At 40.0% G+C, this 27,288-nt stretch overlaps 1 protein-coding gene across 3 annotated transcripts; it reads right to left on the reverse strand.

The window, feature by feature from the left end:
- Positions 1–312: 312 nt before the first annotated feature.
- coch (coagulation factor C homolog, cochlin (Limulus polyphemus)) lies at positions 313–15,997 on the reverse strand. Of its 3 annotated transcripts, none has more exons than XM_085257694.1 (15): positions 15,892–15,997; positions 14,750–14,801; positions 14,606–14,650; positions 13,891–14,047; positions 12,483–12,616; positions 12,019–12,090; positions 10,469–10,525; positions 8,290–8,437; positions 7,620–7,723; positions 6,540–6,766; positions 5,510–5,624; positions 4,913–5,056; positions 4,674–4,830; positions 4,219–4,313; positions 313–2,153 (listed from the first exon to the last, which is right to left on the reverse strand). In XM_085257694.1, exons 2-15 carry the CDS (start codon positions 14,778–14,780, stop codon positions 1,981–1,983), a joined length of 1,659 nt encoding a protein of 552 aa, XP_085113820.1. In that variant the 5' UTR covers positions 14,781–14,801; positions 15,892–15,997; the 3' UTR covers positions 313–1,980. The 3 variants fall into 3 exon arrangements, with proteins under 3 accessions (XP_085113820.1, XP_085113821.1, XP_085113822.1); XM_085257695.1 differs by having other exon boundaries at positions 15,896–15,980; XM_085257696.1 differs by lacking the exon at positions 10,469–10,525.
- Positions 15,998–27,288: the final 11,291 nt, after the last annotated feature.

Genomic DNA, 27,288 nt, shown 5'->3' on the forward strand with positions numbered 1-27,288 from the left:
CCTTTAAAACTGTAGTTGTTCAGACAGCAGATTTTTAATCATAATGGAGAAAAAACAGGTAGTCCTGCTCTGAGTCTTGCTCAAAGCTAAATAAATGATATTTTTCTAAAGTAATGACATAAACCAAAAGATTTATGTGTCTAGGTGTACAGGTGTAAACACAGCAACACTTCTGTCCTTGTTAATGAGATATTACAGAGAAAGATACTGCACCTTAAGGAAATCCACAGACATCTACACAGTTTGTATATTAGAACAATAACAGACGTGCCAAATGGCTTTATAGGTTAAATAAAATATGTCAAATGCAAATAGGAGATGACCAAAGACTTTATTTCTGTTTGGCAGAATTTAACAAACAATCACCGGTAAAACATATACCAAAAGAAAAGTCATGTGATCATATTGGAGCAAGGCTGTGAGATGGAGTTAAGGGCATGGGTTAGTCTATATAAAAAGTTGAAATCATCAGATGCCACAAATCAGACAAAGTAAAGAAAAAGAAAAAAAAAACTAGAGGATTTTATACACCTTCCTGCAGGAAATGACTGCTGTGCAAAGCTTTCACCCCCGGCAAGCTTTTCAAGACAAACATTCATCAGGAGAGCTGCTCTGTCTACAAACTGTTAGCTGTTAGAAAATATTCCAGAATAATCTCTTAGCAGCTTTGTGATATAAACATGAATGTACAAACTACTGTTAGTGGATTACCCGTGATATATATAAAAAACATATTTACAAAGTAACCTTTGAAAAGAATTTTTTTTACTCAGAATTATAAGGCCTATTTCATGTAAATTAACAATGGGGATTGTATTTTGGGCTCAAAATCTATTATAATGCCTCATTCAATGTATTCCATGGATTATGAATATATTCCTTATACCCTCCATGGCTAAAACCTATTTTAAAACTTTTATAGCACAAAGCTAGCATTTTTCTTAAACAATCATACCTGATCGAAGATTATTGTTTAGCAATTTTCTTTCATGTTGTTTTCTGCCTTCATATAGCTTTTTTAAAATTTCATTTTTTTTATAGCTACACACTGCAATGGTTATGGCTTCAGATTGGACTTGTCATTGTGAGGAGTTACTGATATTTTCATACAGACAGCTAATTATTGTTATTAATTAGTTGATTTTTGAATGATTTTCCAACAGCTTGTTGAAAAATTTAAATAGAATTAACATTTTAATGTGTAAGAGACCTTTATGTACATTAATGTGTTTTCTGTATTTGAAAATAAATGTGTACAGTATATATACAGATGTATATATGTTATTGAATTTATGACGGGTTTAGCTAATGGCAAGTTTTATAAGAAGTGTATTTTTAAGGCATTGAGTCATTATTTAGCTCATGAAACTTTGAATCATTGCACTGTTATAATGTGCTAGGAGGATGTTCATGATTTATTTTAGAGAATATGATTTGAGATCGGTAAGCTACAAAGGCACATTTCACTTTTAGACTATTAAATGAGAGCCAATTAGAACTACTGTTACTGTTACATGGAGAACTGTGAATGTCATAGAGAGCTATATAGGTTGTGGGGTTTTCATACTTTAGGTGCAAACAATATCAGTTAAAGTATGCTGTTAAGTGTCGGTTGGAGCAAATCAGTTCAGGTAACATAATTGATTTAATAGAGATTATAAATTTAAATAAGTGGTTGTACTCACACAAAAAAACAAGTGTTGGACACTTTGTGTAGGAAATTGTAGGAAAATCCATTGTCCTTAAATATATCTGTTTCTTTACATGTCTGAGTACACAGTGTAAAAGAATATAAGAAATAAGATATATAAAAGATGTTGCTGTAGAAACTTTTGTCACTGTAGATACGCGTGTTGTTCTGACAGTGTTTATGTGAATGTAATGGTCGTTCATGTGACTTTAATCAGTACTTTCTAATGAGGATGAACGACGAGGTAAGGGTCCTCACAAATAAAGAAATGCAAACCCTTGTGTGTGTTCTCAGTTATTCTCAGTGAAGTCTTTGCAAATGCCTCGGACCACTAGTGGGACAAACTCAGAAAGGCCGCTGAACTCTCTGGTGAAGAAAGTGTGGCTGTCCTTTGGCTCTGATGACATCGCTTTGAGATCATCCAGGGGTGCCCACGCCACGCCCACTGAGAAGATGGTAATGCCTGGTTGGGAAGGAGAAACAGGAGAAAAAGTGAGATGTCATCTGCATAGCAGTGAAAATGAATGCTAAGCCTTCTAATGATACTGCCTACAGGAAGCAATGTAAACAGAACTGGTCCTAGCAATGAACCCTGTGGAACTCCATAATTAACCTTAGTGTGTGAACAGGACTCTCCATTTACATGAACAAATTGCAATCTATGCAGATATGATACAAACCACTGCAGTGCAGTACCTGTAATACCTACAGCATGCTCTAATTGTTCTACAATATTATGGTCAACAGTATTAAACGCTGCTAGACCTCACTAGCAGGACAAGCACAGAGATGAGTCCACTGTCAGAGGCCATAACAAGATCATTTGTAACCTTCACTAAAGCTGTTTCTGTGCTGTAATGAACCTGACTGAAACTCTTCAAATTAAGCCATTCCTCTGTAGATGACCTGTTAGCTGTTTGACAACTACTCTTTCAAGGATTTGTGAGATAAGGGGAAGGTTGGAGATTGGCCTATAAGCTAAGCTGGGTCAAGAGATGGCTTTATAAGTAGCTGTTTAACTACTGCCAGCTTGAAGAGCTATGGTAGCCAATTATTGAGACAGGTTGATCATATTTAAGATTGAAGCATTTTTTAATGGTAGGAGTTCTTTGAGCAGTCTTGTAGGAATCTAAAAGATGATGGTTCGGATGACGTAATTACTGAAGTTAACTCAGAAAGATCAATTGGAGAAAAAGACTAAATAAATATCAGTGGTACTGAAAGTAGCTGTATATAATGTTACATCTGCGAGATGACGAGGAGTAAATTTTTCTCTAATGGCTAAAATTGTACTTGTGAAGAAGTTCATGAAGTCATTACTAGTTAACGTTAAAGGGATGGTTGGCTTAACAGAGCTCTGACCTTTTGTCAGCCTGGTCAGCCAGTGCTGAAGAGAAACCTGGGGTTGTTCTTATTTTCTTCAATCAGTGATGAATAGTAAGATGTTCTAGCTTTAAGGAGGACTTTCTTATTAAGCAACAAACTATTTCTCCAGGCTAAATGATGATCCTCTAAATTTGTGACACGCCATTTCCTCTCCAGCTTACGAGCCATCTGCTTTAGGCTACATGTTTGAGAATTATACCAGGGAGTCAAGTACTTCTGATTTGAGGCTCTATTTTTCACAGACTTCAGTATCCAGTGTCATACATAGTGAGGAGGTAAAATTATTAACAAGATAACCGACCTCTGTGGGAGTAGCGTTCGGGTAGCTGCTCTGCTCTGTGTTGGTACAGGGCATTAAAGATGATAACAGTGGGTGGATCATATTCTTAAACTCAGTTACAGCACATTCAGTTTGGACTTTTTGAATACAAAACATGTCAGTGAAATGTTTGTGAAACAACACTACAAACACTGACTCTGTTTCCAGTGAAACAGAGTCACTGACCCTGCATGGAACGTGTTCCACTGAACTTGTTCTGGAACGGGGCTGGGTCAGGGCAGAGCAGCCAGGGGGAGAGGTTGTCAAGCCAGCCGTTTCTTTTTCATTTTGATTGCAGCAGCAGGGGGAGGAGCAACTTGAGGTCTGGCCTGGGGAGACTGCTAGTCCATGGATTCTTTGGACCCCCTACAGCCTGGCTGGCTGCCTGCACTTTAGGGAGCCTTAAAGGCAAGGACCTTTGAGGATATACTGCCTTCTAGTTTCAATCTCACTCTAGCTCAGCTTGGTAAGCTATAGAAGAGACACTGAATGCTCTTGCTGACAGAGACCTTGTAGCACTTATCAGTAAAGCTGGAATAGAAGTGGTCTTCCTTGAAAGGGAACAAAGATCATAATGACAGAGAAGTCTTCAGGTGAAGATAGCTTACTCCCAAGAGATGCACTTGGGCATGTAGCAAAGGCCATGGGACTCCATTCCTTAGCAGTCCAACAGGGATCTTCCTGTCCAGTATCCAGCGTATCCAGAGTAGTTAAAATAGTAACGATGTTGTTACAGTTACAGTTACAGTTGTTACAGTTGTTACAGTTACAGATGTTACAGTAGTAACATCAAATAGCTTTCATTTATTGTTTTCACACATACCTTGCTTATGTGCAGCCATTGCTGGGCCTCTGACGTCATCGTATGATTGGCCATCTGTCACCACTATGAGAAAATTGCGACCCGGTCCTGTTCGTCTGCCATAAACAACAAATACAGTGTAACTTCTAATACAGTTAAAAAAAAAACCCTGCAGAATGTAAACACAGTTTTCAGAAATTTGATTTGAGTATTTCCATTTTTGAGTATTTTAGATCGAACCTTAAGAGCACCTGACATCTGTCTCTTGTTGTGGTACAAATGTTAGCGTTATTTTCATAAAATTACATTTTCTAAAGACAAAGATTAACACTTTTTTATCATTAATTATCTCATTAAGTATTGCAAGGCCCTGCAGTTTCAATAAAATAATGAATAAAATAATTTTTTAAGGCTAAACTTGCCAACACTGCAGGTGTGGAGAGCTTTGCTTAGAAAGAAAACAGCGCCACTGTTACCTGAACAGGTTCTGAGTGGTGTAGCTTATGGCTGAACCGGTCGATGTTCCTCCACTCATGTAGGAGATCCTTCTCAGAGCATTGATGGCATCGTCCTTGTTTGAGTAGTCAGACAGGCCAAACTCTAACCTCTGTTCATAGGTGAACTGCACTGCACCTACAACACCAATACAGCCAGTCAGCCAACCAGCATTAATAACGTATAAGATAATCAGTGGTTTGCATGTTGTGAAGCTGACCAATGTGAGCTCCCACATCTGAGATTTCAAAGCTTCTTGCAATTCCTGCTAGGAATTCCAGGACAAGTTGGAAATTCCCATCCCCAACGCTAGATGAACCATCGATGAGAAAGCCGATGTTCACAGAATTGTAACAGGTTTTACCTAAAAAATACATTTTATGTCAATGTCACAGCAGAGCCACATCCATCTAAATAATCAAATGTAAATATTATGAATTCATTAATTTTGTTTCTGTAATAAACAAAATGACTTAAAAGGCTATACTGTTAATGGTGAAACCACAGCTGTAAAGAGATGATGCTGAAGAGACTGAAAGTATTTTCATGTGATAGTTGCATGTCCAAAAGATATTTTATAGTGTAGCAATTCTTTCAAAACTTTTTTTCCAAGCAGAAAACAATATTATTTCATTTTTCTTGGTCAAATCTGATATTACAAAATTAAAGAATTATTGGTATTGTTTTTAATGCAAAGGTAGAACTGTTAATACCTTAATATTTGATTATCAAATGTAATGTGATGGCCATGACCTGTGTGTTTTCAAAGGTATCTCCTGACAGCTGCATTACAGTAGTTGATGAAGGTGTGTCTTACTACAGAGCAGGCCGTCTAGTGAACAGAGTCTCTGAATGAGAGGTCTGATGTGTTTGGTGGTGCTGAACCAGCTGGGGATTGGATAACTGAAGAAACCGTTGTCTTTACACACAGCCTGCAGGAGGACAGGTAGAAATTCTGTCATTAATACAAAACATGTTTACTGTGATTTGATGAATGCCTCTTGGGTTTGACTAAAATAATAAAATAATAATTCAAGTTTCTACTTTTATGCTGCACATAACCACTCTCAATAACCGCATGCATATGCTACATTTTTTTTTTGTTGTTGTTGTTTTTTTGTTGTCCAGCTGAGCATGGATGGACAGATTGTGCTTTTTGGAAAATTTTCAGCTAAGGCAGTTCTGTTTCAGACTTCTAGGACCTGTATCAGGTCCTTTTTGTTTTCTGGAGTCATAGACACAATACTGAACACCAACATGTTCAAGCAGAGTTGAATTCTTTGTCTGAAAACAGGATCTGTCTGAAAACTGCTGTTTGTTTAGGGTCAACATTACACAAGGTTTATATGCGATTTTGTGTTGTTTAAAGGGAACTAAAAATCCAACTCTGCAACTGTGGACACTATTAAACACTGTTTAAAATAATCCTTATTTATCTTAAACCAGGGCAGATTTCCTTTCTAAAACACAGCATTTTAACTTCCTTTCCCTGGCCTTAATACAAAGTCTTACTGGACTTTTGCAAGCAGAAGTTTTTGAACAGCAGATGGGCTCACATCTTTGTGTCTGAGATGTCCATATTAAATATATCCTCTCTTTTGACAACAAGCATCTTCTGCACATTTACTGACCTCATTATCTTAAATTTTGGCTATTTTTAATAGCCATGCATCACTGTTTTTATATGAAAGAAAAAAAGGAGCAGCATAATGTATCCATTTTAAGTTTAAACTAAACAAGAAGGGACAATTCAGTCTAAAGTATATTTCATGTTAGAGTGTCACTCCTTATTAATGAAACATATGAACATTTATCTAACATTTAGGCAATTCAAATAACATGTGAACCTTCTTCATGAAGTCTTTGTCTCGAACCATGCTGAGCTCCTCAGGCGCTGGTTTGGCGACAGACACCAGAAAAACATTGATCCCACTCTCTCTGGCCAACATGGCCGCCTGGTCCAGGTCATCAGATGGCCAGCCATCAATTAACACCATCATCACCCGGGGGTGACCCCTTCTCCCCCCATTCTCCTGAGAGAAAAAGGTCTCTGCTGTATGCATGATGGCTTTACCTAGGAAGACCAACAACACGATAAATATTTTTACATTACCTGTTTTTTTTTTTGTTTTGTGTTTTTGTCCCGTTTGGATCTTTAGCCATCAGAATTGTTGTCTTAAGGCCAAGAAAGATGCCAAGCGGATTTATTTTACCAAGTGGATCATCATGGCCTTGCCATATTGGTCCATTTGATTGACCTTTATTATAATTATGTATTTATTTTATTTTATTTTCGGTTGCTACAAACGGGACAGACATGACTGGGTGATAGGACAGGGAGAAAGAATGAAAGAAAGAGAGGGAGAGAAAGAAAAACGGAGGGGAGAAGAGACGGTGAGAAAGGGGGGAAGAAAGAAAAAGAAACAAAACACCTGGATCACCTGTTTTTTTTTTTGTCTAACTGATGAAAGGAATGCAGGCAGGGTGGGGAAGAGTGTCAGTGGCAACTACTGACAGAAGGATAGCAGCAAGCGTGATAGGGATGGTAGTGAGAGAGAGGTAGTGATATGATGACCAGTTTGGATTATTGTAGGGTCTACCTTACAATATAAAGCACCTTGAGGCAACTGTTGTTGTGATTTTGCACTATATAAATCAGATTGAATTGAACTTTGTCAGGTAGTGGGTTAGATTTCCTCCACAAAATGTGGGAGACTGATGTCATACAGACATTAATGCTGTTAAAGGTGATCCTACAGCCTACTGAATCATCACATGTACTTACTCTTTTCACCTCATTTGATCATAAATGAGGAAATTTTGTCTGATTGTCACCTTTTCAAAGAGCTATGGGCTACAGGATGTGTATTTTTTAACTTTTCAATTTATAATTCAGGTTAATCAAGATATGTGTAAGTGTGTGTTACCTGTATTCGAGTCTCCTCCTAGGTAGGCCAGCTCCTTAATAGCAAACAACAGCTCTTTAGGTTGAGTGTAGTTAGTCAGTAGGAACTCTGTCCTGGGAGAGTCACTGCAGGCACATATGAAGACAAATGTTTAGTGTATATGTATATATCTGCATTTTTGATGTAATAATTCTTATCTAGCCCTTAAACCTAACTTTAATCTAAACTTTAAAAAGCATAAACCCGAGTTCACTCATAAGGGAGGTAAAAGGAATTTTATGTGGCATAGTATAACACACCATTGGATACTCTATTAAATACCCGATTTCCTTTCAGAATTGTGACACAGGTTCAGCAGTCTTCAATAGATTGTTGAAGCTGTGAGTGATGGACGTTTTCCTCACAGAGTTTGATCAATACTGAAATGATACAATTGATCATCAGTTGTTGGAGATTTGTCAACAGAACATCTATGAATGAAATGTCCTCTTTTCCATTTTTATTTGGAAATAAAATAAAAATGGCTGACAAGTTGCCTTTATTTTTTTACATTTATTTACTCACCTCTATCCCAAAATACCACAATTCTCAAGACTTGTTAGTATAAATGACATTGTTGGGTGGTTTAAGGCTGAGGTAAAAAGAAAGAAATAAAGATTTTTCTGAAGTGACTCTGTGTGGTGTGCCCGACCTGGCCTGTATTAAACCAATATGAGGTCCTATTGGTCCGACTCTTAGCATAGCCGCCAGTTTGGCAATAAAGTTCTTCTGCAGGTTAAACCTCCGCTGCCCAATATTGCTGCTGCTGTCAATCACCATCGCAATGTCCATCTGACAATCTGCCCACACAAAAAAGTAAAGATGTTGATCCAGAGATTAACAACATTGATTATTTTTATGTTCAGTGTTACTATAGATAATAATTATTATTGCAGTTTTTGCTTATATAACTTTCATTAAATTTTATTTGACCTCTGACTACACTCGTGTTTTGGACTTTTTCCATCCGATATAATTAAATATAATAAATAAGAACTTTTAGTGTATATGCTAAGATATAAATGGGTGCTGGAAGATAGTTCTGTTAAGTATAAAACAGGACTAATGCTTGCACTCTTCAGTTTTGATGTATTAGTTAAAACTGAGGTTATTGTACTCGGCCCTGAAAATCTTAGAAATATGGTATCTAACCACATAGTGAGTGGTTAGATACTTACTCTGGATGGCATTACCTTGGCCTCCAGTAATGCTGTGAGGAACCTTGGAGTCATTTTTGACCAGGACATGTCAAAAATGTCCTGGTCCAGTGCACATATTAAACAAATATGTAAGACTGCGTTCTTCCATTTGTGCAACATCTCTAAAATTAGAAATATCCTGTCTCAGAGTGACGCTGAAAAACTAGTTCATGCATTTATTACTTCCAGGCTGGACGACTATAATTCATTATTATCAGGATGTCCAAAAAACTCCCTGAAAAGCCTTCAGCTAATCCAAAATGCTGCAGCAAGAGTCCTGACAGGGACTAGAAAGAGAGAGCAGATTTCTCCTGTTTTGGCTTCCTGTTAAATCCAGAATTCAAAATCCTGCTCCTCACATACAAGGTCTTAAATAATCAGGCCCCATCTTATCTTAATGACCTTGTAGTACCATATCACCCTATTAGAGCACTTCACTCTCACACTGCAGGCCTACTTGTTGTTCCTAGAGTATTTAAAAGTAGAATGGGAGGGAGAGCCTTCAGTTTTCAGGCCCCTCTTCTGTGGAACCAGCTTCCAGTTTGGATTCGGGAGACAGACACTATCTCTACTTTCAAGATTAGGCTTAAAACTTTCCTTTTTGCTAAAGCATATAGTTAGGGCTGGACCAGGTGACCCTGAATCCTCCCTTAGTTATGCTGCAATAGACGTAGGCTGCCGGGGGATTCCCATGATGCATTGAGTTTTTCCTTTCCAGCCACCTTTCTCACTCACTATGTGTTAATTAATCTCTGTCTCTCTTCCACAGCATGTCTTTTATCCTGTCTTCCTTCTCTCTCCCCAAATGGTCGCAGCAGATGGCCCCGCCCCTCCCTGAGCCTGGTTCTGCCAGAGGAATCTTCCTGTTAAAAAGGGAGTTTTTCCTTCCCACTGTCGCCAAAGTGCTTGCTCATAGGGGGTCCTATGATTGTTGGGTCTTTCTCTGTATCTTTTATTGTATGATCTACTGTACAATATAAAGCGCCTTGAGGTGACTGCTGTTGTGATTTGGCGCTATATAAATAAAATTGAATTGAATTGAATTGCCACAATTATTACAGTCAATTAAAAAGTGCATGTGATACTTATATATGCAGATGACTAAACTCTATTTAACCACCTTCTACAGTCATTGTTCTACAGTTACTGTCTTGTACCCATTTCTGGCTCACTTTAAAAAAAAAGTAATGCATAATAAACTCTGATGTAAACAAAAACCATAAAAAATAATAACTTAATTTAAGTTTTAATCTGTAAGCTTAAGCTTGGGATCAGATGGCAGGGGACAGGTCTAGTGTGCTCAAATGTGTAATGAAGGTGTGCTGGGAGCATCTAGCAGAAGCCCCAGTCTGTGAAATATTAGGTCTTTAGCTATTGCTGCGAACGCAAGTGTGGTTCTTTTTTACCAGACTGTTGATTTGGCCACTCCTTAAGTTCTTATTTAATTATGTCTCCCTGACCTGTATCAACATCTGTTTGAACCTTTTGTTGAGTGATTTTAAACAGCTACCAAACTGATATTCTATACTTGGAAACAAATCCTGAATAGAATAGAATAAAATAGAATAGAATAGAATGCCTTTATTGTCACTATACAGATGAACTGTATAACCAATGATATATACAATGTACCTTTATTCCCACCTGCCAGGGCTTTTTTCACTGATGGCTTCTTCAGCAGTTTTTTTACTGCAACACACACATTTGTACATCTTTGTAAACAGTCATTGATACAATGCATTCCTTAGCGCTTCACCCATCCTTACACTACTATAACTAAAAACTAAAACTTCTAAGGGCTTGGCACTCATATACACACTCAAATACACACACACATAAAGGTCAACTGAGGTAACACAGTATTTATGGTCGAAGCATCAAACTCCTGATGAGTAATCCATATCCAGTGTTCTATTGTGTTTATGCCTTTATATTTTCAGAATATCTCCTGTCTGAGTCACCCCTATTGCTTAAATAGGAATGGGAAGGGACTGTCATAATAAATTATGGACAGTACACATTCAAAGAGCATTTTCTGAATAACTTGTACTTTGTATAAATTCCCTAACTTTGGCACTCTAGGTACTCTCTCATTAAAAAAGTATGATGTGGAACAAAGTCTGACTTGTGGAACAGGTTAATTATATTTTGTAATAAGACATTTACTTGGCAGAAAAAAAGTTAATCCTGCCAAACAGGTAATTATCTCAACCATCAAGTTATACTCACATGATCTGTATTCTGATCTGCTGGAAAAACAGCAAAAGAGAATAACAGGTCATAATGAAAGTTATGGCCCGAAAGTGGTCAGTACAGTATACAGAAGCATCTGTGCCGAGTATGGCCTGGAAGCCTCGAGGTCAAAATGGTGATGGCTAACCAACCGGACATAGTAGTGGTGGACAAGCAGCCGTAGTGATAGATATAGCGATATTGAGGGACAGCAACATCAGGAAGAAGGAACACGAAAAGCTGGAGAAGTACCAAGGGCTCAGAGAAGAGCTCCAGAAGATGGGGAAGGTGAAGGTAACAGTGATCCCAGTAGTAAGCACTCAGTGCAGTGACCCCCAAGCTAGGCAAGTGGCTCCAGCAGATCCCACGAACAACAACCGAGATCCCCGTCCAGAAGAGCGAAGTCCTAGGAGCAGCCAAGATACTGCGCAAGACCCTCAAGCTCCCAGGCCTCTGGTAGAGGACCTGAGCCTGAGGACTGCCCACAGGGCGAGAGGGGATTTTTTAAAAATATATTTATATGTGTGTATATGTGTGATGCCGTCCTTTTACTTCTGTATGAGCTTCTCTTTTAATTTTGCCTTTGACTTAAGCTCAGTGCAAATAAAGAAGCCACTTTTGGCTGTCCCCTTGTCACAGTGGGTTGCTCTACTTATTTGATTTGGCAGAGTTTTACGCCGGATGTCCTTCCTGACACAACCCCAACGGAGATTTTTGTCTCAAGCTGGAAACCGGTGATCCTTCACTTGCCAAACAAATCTGTTAACCACTAATACTAATGAAAATAAAAATCTGACAAAAGAAAGTCAAAGACATAACAAGATGAATTACCAAAAGGAAACAGTTAATTAGAAAAAGTGCTCAGATCAGGGTGGTGTCATGACACTAGGAAAGCACAGACAGAACAAGAACAAATATATATTCCTAATATAAAGGTGTGTATCATTTACCTGGTCGCGCAGCTGCAGGAAGAGCTGTGGTGCTGGTCTCGCTGATCAGCTCCTGTGGAACATTAATGGGCTCTAAAACACACAGAAGGTATGATAATTAGTGGAGAAGACAGATATGGATCATTCACATCTGCAGTCAAATGATGATATTAATCAATTAAAAATTGTGTTTTTGTTTTGTCTAATCCCTGCTAATTTGCAGTTTATAAAATAAAATTATTTTTTCTGTTGTATAATTACAGGTAAAGCTTTCCAGTACTATATAAGTTTAAACAATCTCCAGATAACTATATATTAAAATAATGTATATATCATTCTGAAATCACAATTCTAGGTACTTTAAGCATATCTCGCAATAATAAATAATAAATAATAATAAATAATAATAAATATTAACATTATTAGGTTATTCATATTGGATTATTACTTAATTAAAAACAATTCACCAAAGTGGCTCCACCTACTGGTGAGGCTGAAGGAGGCGGTCCAGTGAGACAGGGCCTGTGAGTGTATACCGTGGGCATATGAGCTGATGTAGTTGTGCCGTCCCTGCAGCCTATGAACCCTAACAGGGCCCCCAGCTGGGCCCAGGATACCTCTGTATGAAATGACAAAATAAAAGTATTATTATCACAGTGGAAAAAGATCATCATTAACAGTTATGAGAGTTGCTACTCGTGAAGTCAATTACAAATGCAGCTTGAACTAGTGCATCTGGACCGAGACCTTGTTAAAAAAAAATTTGTGTCTAAAAACACACACGTGCGCAGGAAGTTCTTTTCATAGTAAAATAAATAACTAAAAAAAACCTTTATGGGACAAGGAGAAGACACAGCTGTGAAGGAGAAAAAAAGATAAGAATAAGCATAATTTTTCTTCTCAGTAGGCCACCGAGGCCCTCTGCAGAGGAATGAGGAGGTCACTCAGGGCTGAGAACTTAATCCTCCTTTCATGCACATTCCTTCATGGTGTTGGTGTTTTGTTAAGCTTCACATCTTGGCAGCGGAACACAGAGTCTAATCCACATGTTTGAAAAAACAATTCTCACTCCAACGGCACCGCTGTGACGAGGTGTTCATGCTCTGAAAAGGCTGCTAAGAGTATCATATACAGGGAACTAAAAACAATGGCAAGAAGCAGTGGAAGTAACAAGGAAGTAATCAGTGAACCACAAAGCAAAATAACCAAATAGAGCTCCACCACCAAAAAAAAGTTGCATTAAACTAAAAAATAAATAAATAAATATAAAAAAATACAAAAAAAAAAATGACTGAAGACCCTGAATAAGAAGGAGAGCGTCTAATCATTAAAAATGTAATAAAAGCAAAGAAAAATTAAACTGAAGGAACTTTAACACAATATTGAAAAAGCCTAGGTTAAATTAAAAAAAAAACTTTAATTGAAAATATACACACAAAACAATACAATATACTAAATGAAAAAATGAATGAAAATTAAAAATGAACCGACAATACAAAATAGAATCAACTATGAGAAAAAACTGATTTTAAATAAATACATGAATAAAAGTTAAAAAAAGAAAAGAAAAAAAAGAAAAACTAGTAACAAAAACCCTCCAAACAAAATATGGAAATGAAAATCAGAAGATAAGAAGGATTTACTTTGTTTTCTATTTTTGTTATTTTTTTTTCCATTTCCATTTTGCTTATTTTTCTGTCGGTCCTTTCAGCCAACCACGTCACGGTCCTCTAAATATTACCATGGTTTAATTGTGTAGCTTTAAAATCAAGCAAGTGTACAACATTATGTTTTAGTGTTTTCAGTGATAGACTGAAATATCACAGTTAATATTTACTATAATATGTAATTAAAACATATTTTGGTACAGCTGATATGAAAGGAAAGCTGTACCTGTGGACTGCAGCTCCACAGATGGATGAGACAGCAGCATAGACTCCTGTCCCAAACACAGACATCCTCCACTGTGTGCACTGTGGTGGACATAAAACCACCACGGTGTCCTGGGTCAGGTCTGCTCCACGTGTTGTACAGGTCACTGGATAGGGCACTGAGTGGAAAACAGAAGATGTCCAGTCAAAATACTCCATTAAAATCCTTGATCTAGGTAGTAGGTTTCATCTTCATTAAGTAGAGTAAGCTAGTTTAGTCCAGAGGCAAGACCAAGCATTTTTAAAAACAGACAGAAACATAAAAAAAGACAAACGACAGAATACAACTAAACAGATTTCTTTTACTATTAATATATATTATTAATTTCATTATAAAATAATTTTCTAAAAAGATAAAAGGGGGAAGGAACATTTATAAAGTGTAAAAGTATAAACATATATCAAATGTAAATGTTAATAATAATAACAACAACAAAAAAGTAAAATATGTAAAATGCTAATAAAAACAGAAAATAGCTATGGCTATTGGTGATTTTACTACAATTGTGTTTTTTTTTGTTGGTTACTTTTTGCAGCAATTACACAAATAGACACGTATTTATATATGTGTGTGTACTTTACATTTTCTACAGTGTATGATTCTAAGGAACAAAAGTGACCAGAGAACTAAGTGGATCTATCTGCTGTCAGGCAATCAGGTATTTTTCAGGACTCACCGCTAACTTCTGAGCCAAGTACTGAGGAGAGCAGGAACAAAAGGCCTGATGGGGAAAAAACAGATCACACAAAGTTGTCATCATATGAAAGAAAGGAAGAAAAGAAAAAAGCAAAAAAAAAGGAAAAAAAAGAACAGAAGTTACCTGTCAGAGGCAGCACAGACAGCTGAGGCATTTCTGCAACAAGCTCGGTATACTGAAAAACAGATATTACATATAGTTACTCTAATAATAATGAGTATTATTTTTAAATCGTATTTTTTTAAACGAGTTTACCCAGCCTCCTCTGGCTCATCCAGCCAAAAACAAACCATCACCTATATTTCATAAAGCAAATAGGCAAGAGCTTTCCATTGGTGTGGAGGTCTAAGTTCAGCCACATTATCTACCCCCCAAAATGAGGCCAGCTGACTACTTGAACAAAATGAATGACTAGGTTTTCATTTCCTTTCCTTGCATTCCTCATTCCCCGAATTCCAAAAGAATATTCCAAGAGAAAGACACCAGGATTCACCAGGGTTAAATTGTGAAAGAGTGATTCTAAGAGCATGAGACATTATTTTCAAACACGGACTGGCCACCACGGAGACTCTTTGGGATGCACTGGAGTGGTCAGACTCTCCCATCATTAGTATGAGATGATAAAAAACCAATGCAGCTCTGGATGGAAATAAACATTGACACAGCTGAAATGATAAAATTCAGCTCATCGACATGATCCTACTGCAAATGCGTGCCATAATCAAAGCTAAAGGTGCTCCAACAACGTATTTTATTTTGGCCAATAAACCAGTCCACAAGCTAATTATGGATTAGTAAGAAATCTAGAAATGTAGTTATGTGTGAACCACACATCACGTAAGTGAGATTAGAAAACAATGTCATCACATCACTAAAGAAGAAGAGGCAGTAAATGGTTAAATGTCAAGTCCACAGCTATCTCAGGAAATCGTTTAAAATTTGTTTGTGACCGAATCCACCAATGACACAACAGCCAGTAACCAGTAGTGGTTTGTAAGCTCCATATATTCCTATATACAAGGACTAATCAGAAGCCAGAAAGCAAGCCAGTACCAATCCCTAAGCTTGGCAGGTTAAACAGTCGATAAATACATTAAAAAAAGATGGGAAAAAAAAAGAGATAAGCAGTTAGTAGAGGGTGTAATAAACATACAGCAAGTAAATAAAGTTATTGGTTAATCACTGAATGGATGTAAATCACCCAGCCTGTTAGTCATTTCTAAAGAAAGATCTCTGTGCAGAATCAGCAGGAATTTCAGTCTTACGAACTGTTTCTTCAGCAGACGTCTCTGAGGAAAACTGTTCAGACTGTTCACACGTTATTCCCTGGAAGGAGCAGCAGGCGGTAAAATGACAATGCTGAGCTGGTGTCGATCGCCTGGCGAGAGAGAGGTAGCCCTTTAAATAAGCGTTCTCTCTCACAACACACACACACACATTCATACACACCTTACTGTGGTGACTTCAGAGGGGGAGGGAGGAGGGGCCTCAGTGACAGGTCAATCTGAGATGGAGCAGAGGAGTGAACTGCAGAAAAACCTTGAGATAACTGTTGTGCTTAGTGCTATATAAATACAATTTATATAGCACTAGATATTTTTGTACAATAACCTGAGTGGGTTTAATAAAGACATGCCTTAAAAGCCCATGAGGTACACTGAAAGGATTAAAAATGTGGTGCTTCTAATTTGTATTTTTTATGCTGCTTCCAGTATATTTGGAGCCCTAAATTATTGAAAGTGCAATAGCTAGCTACATCACAGCAGCTTCAGGACGGAAAACCACATTTAAGCTTTGTTATAAACAGAGGCGCCACCAAAGGGGGGCCAGGGAGGCACTGATCATCCCCTAAATTTGCTGGCTCCCCCAGTGGCCACCCCTGGTAAGACTGTCATATGTTGGTAATAATTCTAATAAACATGTGCACGAGAGAGGAAAACACACTACAGTGAGTTGAAACCCTGACTTGTTATTTATTCCTGCTTAAAACAGATTATTAAGGATTTCAAAATCTTATTTGGTTTTCATATTTATTTATATTTTCAGTGATATCAAATTTAATAGCAGATAATTAAATAGGTATATTTAATTCTTTTCGCTCTCTCTTTTTTGCCATATTTTTCAAGTAACCTATATTTGACAACAGCATAATAAATCTGGAAATTGTGTTTTTTTGTGTGTGTTTTAGTGGCTCCCCTATGAAAAAAATTCTGGTAGTGCCACTGATTACAAATTCCACAACCACAATTTTTCCATAACATTTTTTTCCTATCAGCAACTTCAAGTGTAAAAAATATCTAGAAAAAAAATGCAACCCTTTTTTTTTAAAATTTCCGGCGCTGCTCCAAGCTGGCAGCCAGTATCAGCAGCTCCGACCTGACCGAGTCCTTTTTTCTCTTTAATACATGTTTCTTTGTTGTTTTTGTTTTTCTATTGTGGACTGCTGCCCCCCACAATGGAGCTCAGAATTCTATGGACAGTTGTGTTCTTTATTACATTTTTTACGGCGTCTTTGTCCGGCAAGCGCGTGGAGGTCCAACCTCCCATTGTTTACAGCAGGGATCAGCTTAATAGCTGATCCCTGCCCTCGGAGCATCCGCTGCCCTGCCTACCGCCGAGCAAGCTAACATCCCCCGCGAGGTGAGGAGGAAGAGACGCGGTACTCGGGCCGGGACCGGCGTCGCAGTAAAGTTAGGAGGTACCGGCCAGTGATTCCATCTATTATTATGGGGAATGTGAGATCTCTCCCCAATAAGTAGACGAACTGGCGGCTCTTACCCAACATCAGGGGAGCAGCCTGATGTGCTTCACAGAGTCGTGGCTAACTACGCTAACTCCGGACTCACACGTAAACATGGATGTTTTTCATCTGATCCGGGCCGACAGAACAGCGGAGAGTGGTAAGAAGAGAGGAGGGGGTCTGGTTGTGTTTGTGAACGATAGATGGTGTAACTCTGGGCATTTATCTATCAAAGAGACGCCATGCTGAAAGGACTGTTATGCAGTGAGGGGTGGTGAGGGAAACATCAGACTTCACTCCATCCCAATTAAAGTAATTGTTTTATTGTCTCTTGCCAACATCATGCACATGCAGACAGCAACTTTTCAAAATGGCCCCCCAATCCATTTCCTGCTCCCTTTAAATACTCTAAAGACACACCTTCTTAATACAGACTGGCCTATAAAAGAGCTGCAATTGAGGCAGGCTTCCTCTTTACTGGGAAAACAAGATGGCCACCACAAAGGTAACCTGCAACACTTTGTTACTTAAATGCTTCCCAACAAGGACATTGAGCTGCTAGTGGTTAGCATGAGACCGTACTATCTACCGCGAGAGTTTATACCTCCCTGTCCTCCACTCTCCCCACCTTCACCCAGTATGCCACCTGCTACACCAGAGACAATAAAACATTGGACTTATTGTATACCAACACCAAGGAGGTGTGTATAAACCTCTAGTACACAGAGAACCAGTTGTGAAACGCACAGTAAGGAAATGGTCGGCAGAGACTGAAGAGGCCCTGAGGGACTGTTTCCGTTCTACTGTGTGGAACAACCTCTGGAGCCCCCTGGAGGATGACCTCAACAGCATCACAGACTGCATTACGGATTACATGAACTTCTGTGTGCACAACACCGTGCCCATCAAAAAGGTACGTTGTTTTTCTAACAACAAGCCATGGATAAATCCTGAAATTAAGGCTCTCCTCAAAGAGAAGAAGAGAGTCTTTAGATCTGGAGACAAACAGGAGCTGAGAGTTGTCCAGAAGAAGCTGAAATGGATAAGGCAAGGGAAGGAAAACTACAGGAGGAAGATGGAAGAGCAGCAACAGGACAACATCAGAGGGGTTTGGATGAGAGGTGAAACGTCTTCAAGTAACTTAAAGAAGTCCAGACGCTTTTCTTTGCATGCTCCTTTGACCTCAGGACAAAAACCAACCCCCCAGGCTGCAGGAGACTTAGGGTGGGTGAATGACCTAAATAAATATTTTAATAGGTTTGATCAACCACCCACCCCTCCCACAGCATCGTCCCCCCTGCTGCAATCTCCTTCATCTCAGGACTTCACACCTCTCAGCTTCCCACCTCCCAGCTCCCAGTCATTACACCCACCCCCGGCTTCTGTGGACTCCAACATACACCCCCCTCCCCCAAAATCCACTCTTTCTATCTCAGCACTTCAAGTGAGGAACGAGCTTCGCAAGATCAAGGTGAGGAAAACTGCAGGTCCAGATGGCATCAGCTCCTGGCTCCTGAGATGCTGCACAGATGAACTGTGTGGCATCCTAGGATATCAGTTCAACCTGAGCCTGTCACTGGGGAAAGTACCACAGCTGTGGAAGACCTCCTGTGTGGTACCGGTACCAAAGACCTCCCATCCCAAGGACCTCAGCAGCTACAGGCCGGTAACCCTGACATCGCACCTGATGAAGACCCTCGAGAGGTTGGTTCTAAACCATCTGCGCCCCCTGGTGAGGTCTTCATTGGATGCGCTACAGTTTGCTTACCAGCCAGGCATTGGGGTGGAGGACGCCATCATCTACCGAGCTCTGACTCACCTGGAGAAGCCTGGAAGCACTGTGAGGATCATGTTCTTTGATTTCTCCAGTGCTTTCAACACCATCCAGCCATGACTTCTGAGAGACAAGCTGGGGCTATCGGGAGTGGACCACCACATGTCCCAGTGGATGCTGGACTGCCTCACAGAACATCCACATTATGTGAGGTCACAGGGCTGTGTCTCTGATACACTGGTCTGCAGTACGGAGGCCCCACACGGAAACTGTGCTGGCCAGCTCCCCCACTGACCCCAGTAAGCACCCCCATACTCCGCAACCCGCCAGGGAAAGGGGGCCAGGCCCATCCGGACCGGGGCCCAGAACAGCAGCGCCGCCCGGCCCCACAGAGCCCGGGACAGCCCACCTGACCCCACCTCAGAGAAAACTGCACCCACCCTGTGAAGGATATAAAAAAAACAACAACAGCAATAGAATAATATTAAACACAAAGTGAACCCGTCTTCCTTCATGAAATAGGTTCTTTTAGATGTTAAGGAGGAATTGACTTAACCAGGCTGGCGGAGAATGAAGACAACCGGACACCTGCAGCAGATGGGGGAATCAGTGAACTTTTATTGAGACAGAGACAACCTCTCAAAAACAGCTCACATCAAGAGATTCCTAATATTTGCTGTGAGGATGGGTATATATTCTCTAAAACTTACAGGAGGGGGTTGTGAGGAAAGTGCTGCATTAGCAGAAAAACAACTCCATAAAAGGAAAGCGGCCTTGAGTGTTCTAGTCTCTTCGCTTGCAGATATCTTTCGCCTGCAGGATGAGGCGATCGCTTCTTATCGCTCTCAAGGCCAAAGTCGTGAGCACACATTTTTATTACACAGTTGCACAGTAACTTTAAAGCTGAACAATATTTAAAGCTGAATAATGTTTGATTCAGATTATATTTTCTTCAAATCCCCCTTTTGACCCATCTTAAATGGGTCAACAAACAAAAATAAGTAACATTCAAAGGAACACAGAGACGTGTCGAAGCCTGGCTCGAAAAACTCCTCGGGTCTTATCATTTGTCTTTATCTGTCATTGCAGATGAGGAGAAAAGAGTCCAGGCACCACCCTGCCCAGGGGTCGGCTGCAAGCAGTCTCGGTTCCCGATGAAAGCAGTAACAGCTGTCCTGCACACACGGATACAACGAGTTAGTGCAACCAGGGTAGTGACACAAAATTAACAGTTCCTGTAACTCAACAACCAAAAAGCATAAGTAATGATAAAAATGTGGAGAGTACAGAGTATACTATAATAATGAGAGATATAAACGTGAAAATGTGAAAGAATAAATCAACCGTAAAATAAACTCAGAACGGTAACTGCTAAGGACATTCAAAAGTGAATATGGTAAAATGTGAGGAAGGGGTGTGGAATAAAACAATTCATATCCAGTGGCGGGAGTACACATTCGCTCAGGCTTAAGTCCGGAGACCCTGAGAACATCGCTTAACCCTCACAACCCGACCAGACACAGTTCAACCAGATATATCCTTCAAGAGGAAGTGGGTGAGGGAAACAATTAATAACAAACCTAATACAAAACACCACAGAGAAACAACCATTCTAGAAGCATTTAAACAAGAGAAAGACGATAATGTTCGTCACCCTCACGATCAGAGTTTTCATCATCCGTTGGCGAGGAGGTAACCGTGTCTCGTTTCTTTCTAAATGGATCGGGCGTGGGCAAAACTGGAGAGGAAGTGGTGGGCAAGACCCTAGGGGCTACATTTGTCAGATTGGGACTGTCAGAAGGGGGCGAAGCTTTTGAACTTGAAGGTGTCAGAAGTGTCGGGGGCCCTTCACAGATCAGGATTATGCCAATGGGAATGAGACCCAGGGCCAGGAAGCAAACAAAGACGCAACATCTTTGCCTGCCTGTCATTTCAGGGGGAAAGGGCCAAGACATGTTTACTTAGCTTGGATGTCTTCTAATAGAGGATGATGGGGCAGAGAAAGGTGGTCCAGTTCCCCCCACCTCGCCAAGGGCGTGTTCTAGGAGTTAAAGAGCAACAACCTGAGAGAGAGAGAGAGAGAGAGAGAGAGAGAGAGAGAGAGAGAGAGAGAGAGAGAGAGAGAGAGAGAGAGAGAGAGAGAGAGAGAGAGAGAGAGAGAGAGCCCCTAATGGCCAGTTAGTGGGCTCTAGGTCAAACTGTCCCCAAATTTGTTATTTGTTATTATTACTTGTTTTCATGTCACTTGTCTGTTTTCTACTGCACCCCTCTCACCAAAGCAAAGCAAACATTAGCAGCACATTGACCGTAGTCAGGCATCCTCATTCCATAGGTGCTATAAAACATTTCCTGTAAAAGAATCACAGTTTTCAAGACAGGGTGTGTCTCCCCCAACACTCTCACCAGAATACAGTGTAATAGCATCCCCAACTCCTAACCCATAAACACCGTTTCTTCACACATCCGCCCAGAAATCCTGTAATAGAAAAACATTAAAACTGTAACCCTGTAGGGAAGAAAATGTAAATGGTAACGCTGCGCAGTTACCTCTGTAAGCAACACAAGACACAAAAATGGCATTTACAGGTTCACTCATCCTCGAATATTTTGTCATCCTTCTACTCCTGTAAAAGAAACCCACATAAATTCATCCACCCTTTTATCCTATCTAGGTGGAGGTGGTTAACCTTGAGTCATGGTCAAGTCTTGTCATCTTTTACCAGTCAGTCCGTTTGTTTTTATTCCCAGTCTTTCATCCATTCATCCGTTCTTTGCTGATAGTGAAACCTGTCGTCGCATCTAGTTTCCACACTCAGCAAAATGACGTCATCTCAAAAAGAAACAAGAACTTGAGTTTGGATTACCTCGCTGAATCCTTTTTTAAACAGGGACTCTCGTTTCTAATTGTCCCCACAAGTGTTTCCTCCAGAACCCATTTCAATGCGGAGAAACTCACTTACAACAATTTTCTCGCCGACGTGTAATGCTTGTAATTTCCGATGTGCCGATCTGCTTAAAGAAAAGATTCACAAACAAAAATCAGTAAATATAAAACAAAATAAAATGAAAAATAACAAAAACAAAATGCAGACGCCCGGGTCTTAGGACTTGTCACTGAATATTCTTCCCATCAATAAAAATACCAACCTAAACCTACACAGAGTCAAATCAACACCACCTCAACCTTTTCATATTCATAAACCTATATGTTTTGCGTTCGTGAAACAAAATTGAACCATTAAGTAAGTTGAGCTCTTGAAATGTTTTAATTCTCTTAATTCTGCCAGTTTATTTCAACACTTATTCAATGACTTTTATTCAACTGCTACTTGGTCACTCGACTTTTACCTGTTCAAATTGCCTAGGGTTCAACAAAGTCTAGATCCCCGTTATCATGAAACTTGAACGGTGTACGATGATTTACTTACAGTAATTTAGAATCATCACTCAACCTAGCTCTACTACTGGCACTGCGTGACTTTTCTCACACTGGAAACCAGAATTTAGTACAGAACTTTAATGCCTCAGGCAATCGCGTTCAAGGGCTGCCCCCCCTTCTCTTCTTCTTTGTCCGTGTGTTCCTCCTTTATTAAATCTCCATCACAATGACGTGGCGCTCTGAAATAAAACTCACACTGTTAATTCCTCGTTTTCACTCTGCACCACTGCTCAGAGTGTTTTCTTTTCTTTTTAGTGTAGAGTAAACAATTAAGTCGAGGCCTTAAGCCCCAGATATCTCGCACGGGCATCATTTTCATAACCAAACCGCTCCGGACTCTGCTCCCCAGACCACACAAATGCCCTCTGGGCTTATTATTATAGCAAATTCTGTATTTGACTTTGTTGTGTGCAGCATTGAGCCTTTGTCAGTAAAGCATTCTTCATTGCAGCAGCTGGAGCATTGTGTGTCACTTCTTAGTAAATTAAATCAACATTTTGATTTTAGTGCATGGGTATGTATCAGTTTTTACTCCCTCAACAAGTGCATAAGTGTTCATGTGTGTGTTTCCCTTCATTCTAAGTAGGCGCATGCAGAAGTGTGTGTTCGTGTGTTGGTATATGTTTGTGTTCATCACCTTCCTGTTCTGTAGTTTAGGTAAACCAGCGGCCTGACGCATGGCCTAGGGTCCTCCCCTCCTCTTTGGGTCGGTTTTCATCCGTTGTTGCAGCTGCCTGCATCTTCTCCTTGTACCTTGACCCTTTTGCTTCTGTATGGTCCACGGCCTTCTGCAGCTCTGCTGTTCGGCTCTTCTCAGAGGTCAGCATCCTTCTGCTCACCGTCCCTTTTCCTCCGGGCTTAATGCGCGTCTCGTCACAGCTCTGTCAGCTGACGCAGCCTGGGAATTTCCCCCGTGTAGTGAAACGGGCTTTAGGTTTAGTGCTCTCCGTCTCTGCTGCATGAGATCACTCTTTTGCAGCACTGTTGACATCCTCAAGTTGTTGTTGTGAGTCCAGCTGCTGTGGCCTTCAGGGGTCAAAGGGTCAAAGATGGTCGCGGAGAGGGCAACGATGGTAGAGGGGAGGGTAGGAGTCCAGGTCAGCTTCGGCTCTCAGAAAAAACAAAAACAAAACAAAACAGGCGAACAGGAAAATGATGTTGTGTTGGCTGTGCTGTGTTGGCTGTGTTATCCCGAGAGGGGAGAAACAACGAGATCTCGTCTCCCCCCTTTTTTTGTTTTTGTTTTTTTTTTTTTTTTCACCATATAATCAACTCATAACCCCTCAAGTTGACAGGACAACACAGGTACGTGTTAAAATTCTTAAGATCCTGTTTAGAAACCTAAAAAGGAATTTCCTATCATTCAGTAGTCATTTGTCTTAAACGATCAACAAAAACATGTCCCAAGTCGACCCTTTTAACCACTAAATTTGTCGTGTCCTCACTTAATCCTCAGACCAGTGTCTTTGTCTTTTGACGTTACGTTGTTGTCCTGCAACCCAAAGCGTTTAATTGTCAGTAATGTATAAACTATATCATTTAAAAACAGGTGTATGTTAAGTGTCGCTACTTTAACCTTGCATGTACGTGCACATGTATGTAAGCTGTTTCTTCATTGCATGTATGGGTGCGTCTGTATATGGGTTACTTTAACTTTTTCTCAAACGAGGCATTTCTCTAACACGCACATGTGTCTGTTCCTCACCCTTCTCATATCTTTCTCTGGTTGTGTGTGGTTTTATTTGTTTCAGTGATTTACCAGGAACATCTTTTCCTTTTCTCCATGTCTTCCGCCAGAGGTTAACACTGGTGAGATTCAGGGACACAGCACCCAGAGCAGTTCAGCGAGAAAAACCCGCCTCAAACTACATTCTCTCTTTTTTGTTTTACCGGGAGGGGTGAGGACAACTCTGGTGTCCAGCCGTGAATTTTAGCCAAAGCTTGGCCTGTCTTCTGCTGCCGTACTCAGGCTTCCAGGTTAAGAAAAAACACCTGTATGAAGACACTAAACATACATTTAGTATTTGTATAAACATAACTGCCTAAATCATTGAACTCTTGAGGAGGGTGTATTTCAGAATCAGAATCAAAATCAAAAACTTTATTGTCATTGTCATGAGACCGACGACATTAAGAATGGTCCCCGATCATTGCATCATCCCTAGTAATATCAAATATAAAAAAACAATAAAATTCAATCAATAAAATAGATAGAATACTTAAAATACTAAGTATTCCCACCGTCATGCTTCAGACCGTGCATAGATTAACACAAGAGTGGCATGGTGGACATTTTTCTAGTATTCAGATGTGTTATTGCAGTTGGATAACAGCTGTGTTTGAGTCTATTAGTCCTTGCTCTGATTGCCCTGTACCGTCTGCCTTAGGGCAACAGTTCGAACAGGGAGTGGCCAGGATGTGAGGTGTCTTTTATGATGTTTTGGGCCTTTTTAAAACAGTGGGCGTTGTTTGACTCTTTACTAACTTTAAAACCCCACCATAACAATTTCTCACTGACAAAGTTCTATGCATCCATTTAAACATGCGAAGCCAGCACAAAATCACACACATACCCCTACAGCAAAGCTTTAACATAACCACAATGCAACTCCTCCCTTAAACGGGAGAAATCACCCTGAATCAACCAACTCTGTATAAAACGTCAAACAAAGATAAACCACAAACATTTCTACACTTCTGTGTCTTCCACGCAGCACAATAGGCAGAAAAACACCGATTACTCACAGTCTACAACAAAAGAAAAACCTACTCTTTTCACAACTCTCACAGCTAAAGTCAAAACTCTTACCCAGTGCCTCTGAAATAATAAAAAATCACCAAATACTCGATTACTCTTTTCACTCGCTCCCTCTCACTCCCTTCTTCCTCATACAGCATACACGCTCGCTCCCGCGGACCCGCTCGGCCCCGCGGGCTCACTCGGCCCCCACCTTTTTCCTCTCACAGAGACAGAGAGAGAGACCCTTTTCCTTTTTTTTTTTATTTCTCCAGCACACATACACACACAGAATCCCAACTGAGAGAAAGAGGGAGAGAAGAGAAAAGAGTTGTAGAGAGGAAGTTTTTTAGCAGGAGTTTCAGATCTAACAGATTTATACAACTTATTTACACACACCGGTAATTTATGTTCTATTTATTGATTTTAAAGGAGAATTTGGGCCAGCTGGGTTTCTGCCTCTGTTAGGCACTAACAGCTGGGGCGCTGCTTTAAAGGTGAGTCAGCACTGAAATATCCCTTCAGGTGTTACCAGGCTTCTACCAAACCGGAGTCTGGCGGGTAACCTTGCCTAGAGCTTCCTGATAGGGGTGCTAGTTGGTTGTCACCTTGTTCACACGTCTCATTCACACTTCATACATTACCTGCAGTCACTCATTACCCTCCTTATGTATGTAATAAATGTGTAAAAAAAATTCTATGTGTGGTGTATTATTTTAACCAAAAGAGGAACCTAGTTCCTTTAATTGTGTAATCTGTGAACAACGGAGAACCAAACTGTCCTGCCCAGTGTTCCACAGCAAGCATTCAGCGTGTATTTATGTGTGTCCAATATCAAACAGAACATCAAAACATTTAAAACACTAAAATCATCGGGGTTTTAAGAAGAGATCCGTTTTCTCCTATTGATCAAAGGGACCCCTCCTTTGGACTCCAACCAGTACTTCTCCTTTTTAAGTTTTAGAGGATCTTTTCTAATAAAGTCCTCTGGGCCTTCCTAACCCTTCTGTAGTTTAGAGAATATTACTAAAAAATATTCTCAAGGCCTTTAACCTTTTAATTTGTTTAGAAAGGCGTTACTAATAAACCCTTTCAAGGTCCCAGACCTGCACTGAGGTATTTATCCGACACCGGAGAGCAACCCGTCGGCTGCAACCGTGGTCAGACCTCAGTTCACTCTTATCTTTATTCACTTATTCACTTATTTCTTATTCACTTATCTCTTATTCACTTGTCTGATTCTCAACAAGCCTTAAGTAAGCCAGACAATTTTGGTTATGAATTACTAGGAGTTTGGACACTAAGTATTTTTATAATGTTCAATATAGCAGAAATAAAAGGTCTGCTTACCTTGTTTTTGTGTGCACACAGCTTTTGTCCAAACTCCGTTCACTCAGACCACGGCCGATTTCCTCCCATCCGTTCCAGTTGACCTGGAGCGCATCCTGTTCGTGACGCCAATTGAAGGATATAAAAAAAACAACAACAGCAATAGAATAATATTAAACACAAAGTGAACCCGTCTTCCTTCATGAAATAGGTTCTTTTAGATGTTAAGGAGGAATTGACTTAACCAGGCTGGCGGAGAATGAAGACAACCGGACACCTGCAGCAGATGGGGGAATCAGTGAACTTTTATTGAGACAGAGACAACCTCTCAAAAACAGCTCACATCAAGAGATTCCTAATATTTGCTGTGAGGATGGGTATATATTCTCTAAAACTTACAGGAGGGGGTTGTGAGGAAAGTGCTGCATTAGCAGAAAAACAACTCCATAAAAGGAAAGCGGCCTTGAGTGTTCTAGTCTCTTCGCTTGCAGATATCTTTCGCCTGCAGGATGAGGCGATCGCTTCTTATCGCTCTCAAGGCCAAAGTCGTGAGCACACATTTTTATTACACAGTTGCACAGTAACTTTAAAGCTGAACAATATTTAAAGCTGAATAATGTTTGATTCAGATTATATTTTCTTC

The sequence above is a fragment of the Mchenga conophoros genome, linkage group LG19 (genome assembly GCF_057382185.1).
Source record: "Mchenga conophoros isolate Kocher_MC1m ecotype Shallow Benthic linkage group LG19, M_conophoros_male_GT1.1, whole genome shotgun sequence".
In the NCBI taxonomy this organism is placed as follows: Eukaryota; Metazoa; Chordata; class Actinopteri; order Cichliformes; family Cichlidae; genus Mchenga; species Mchenga conophoros.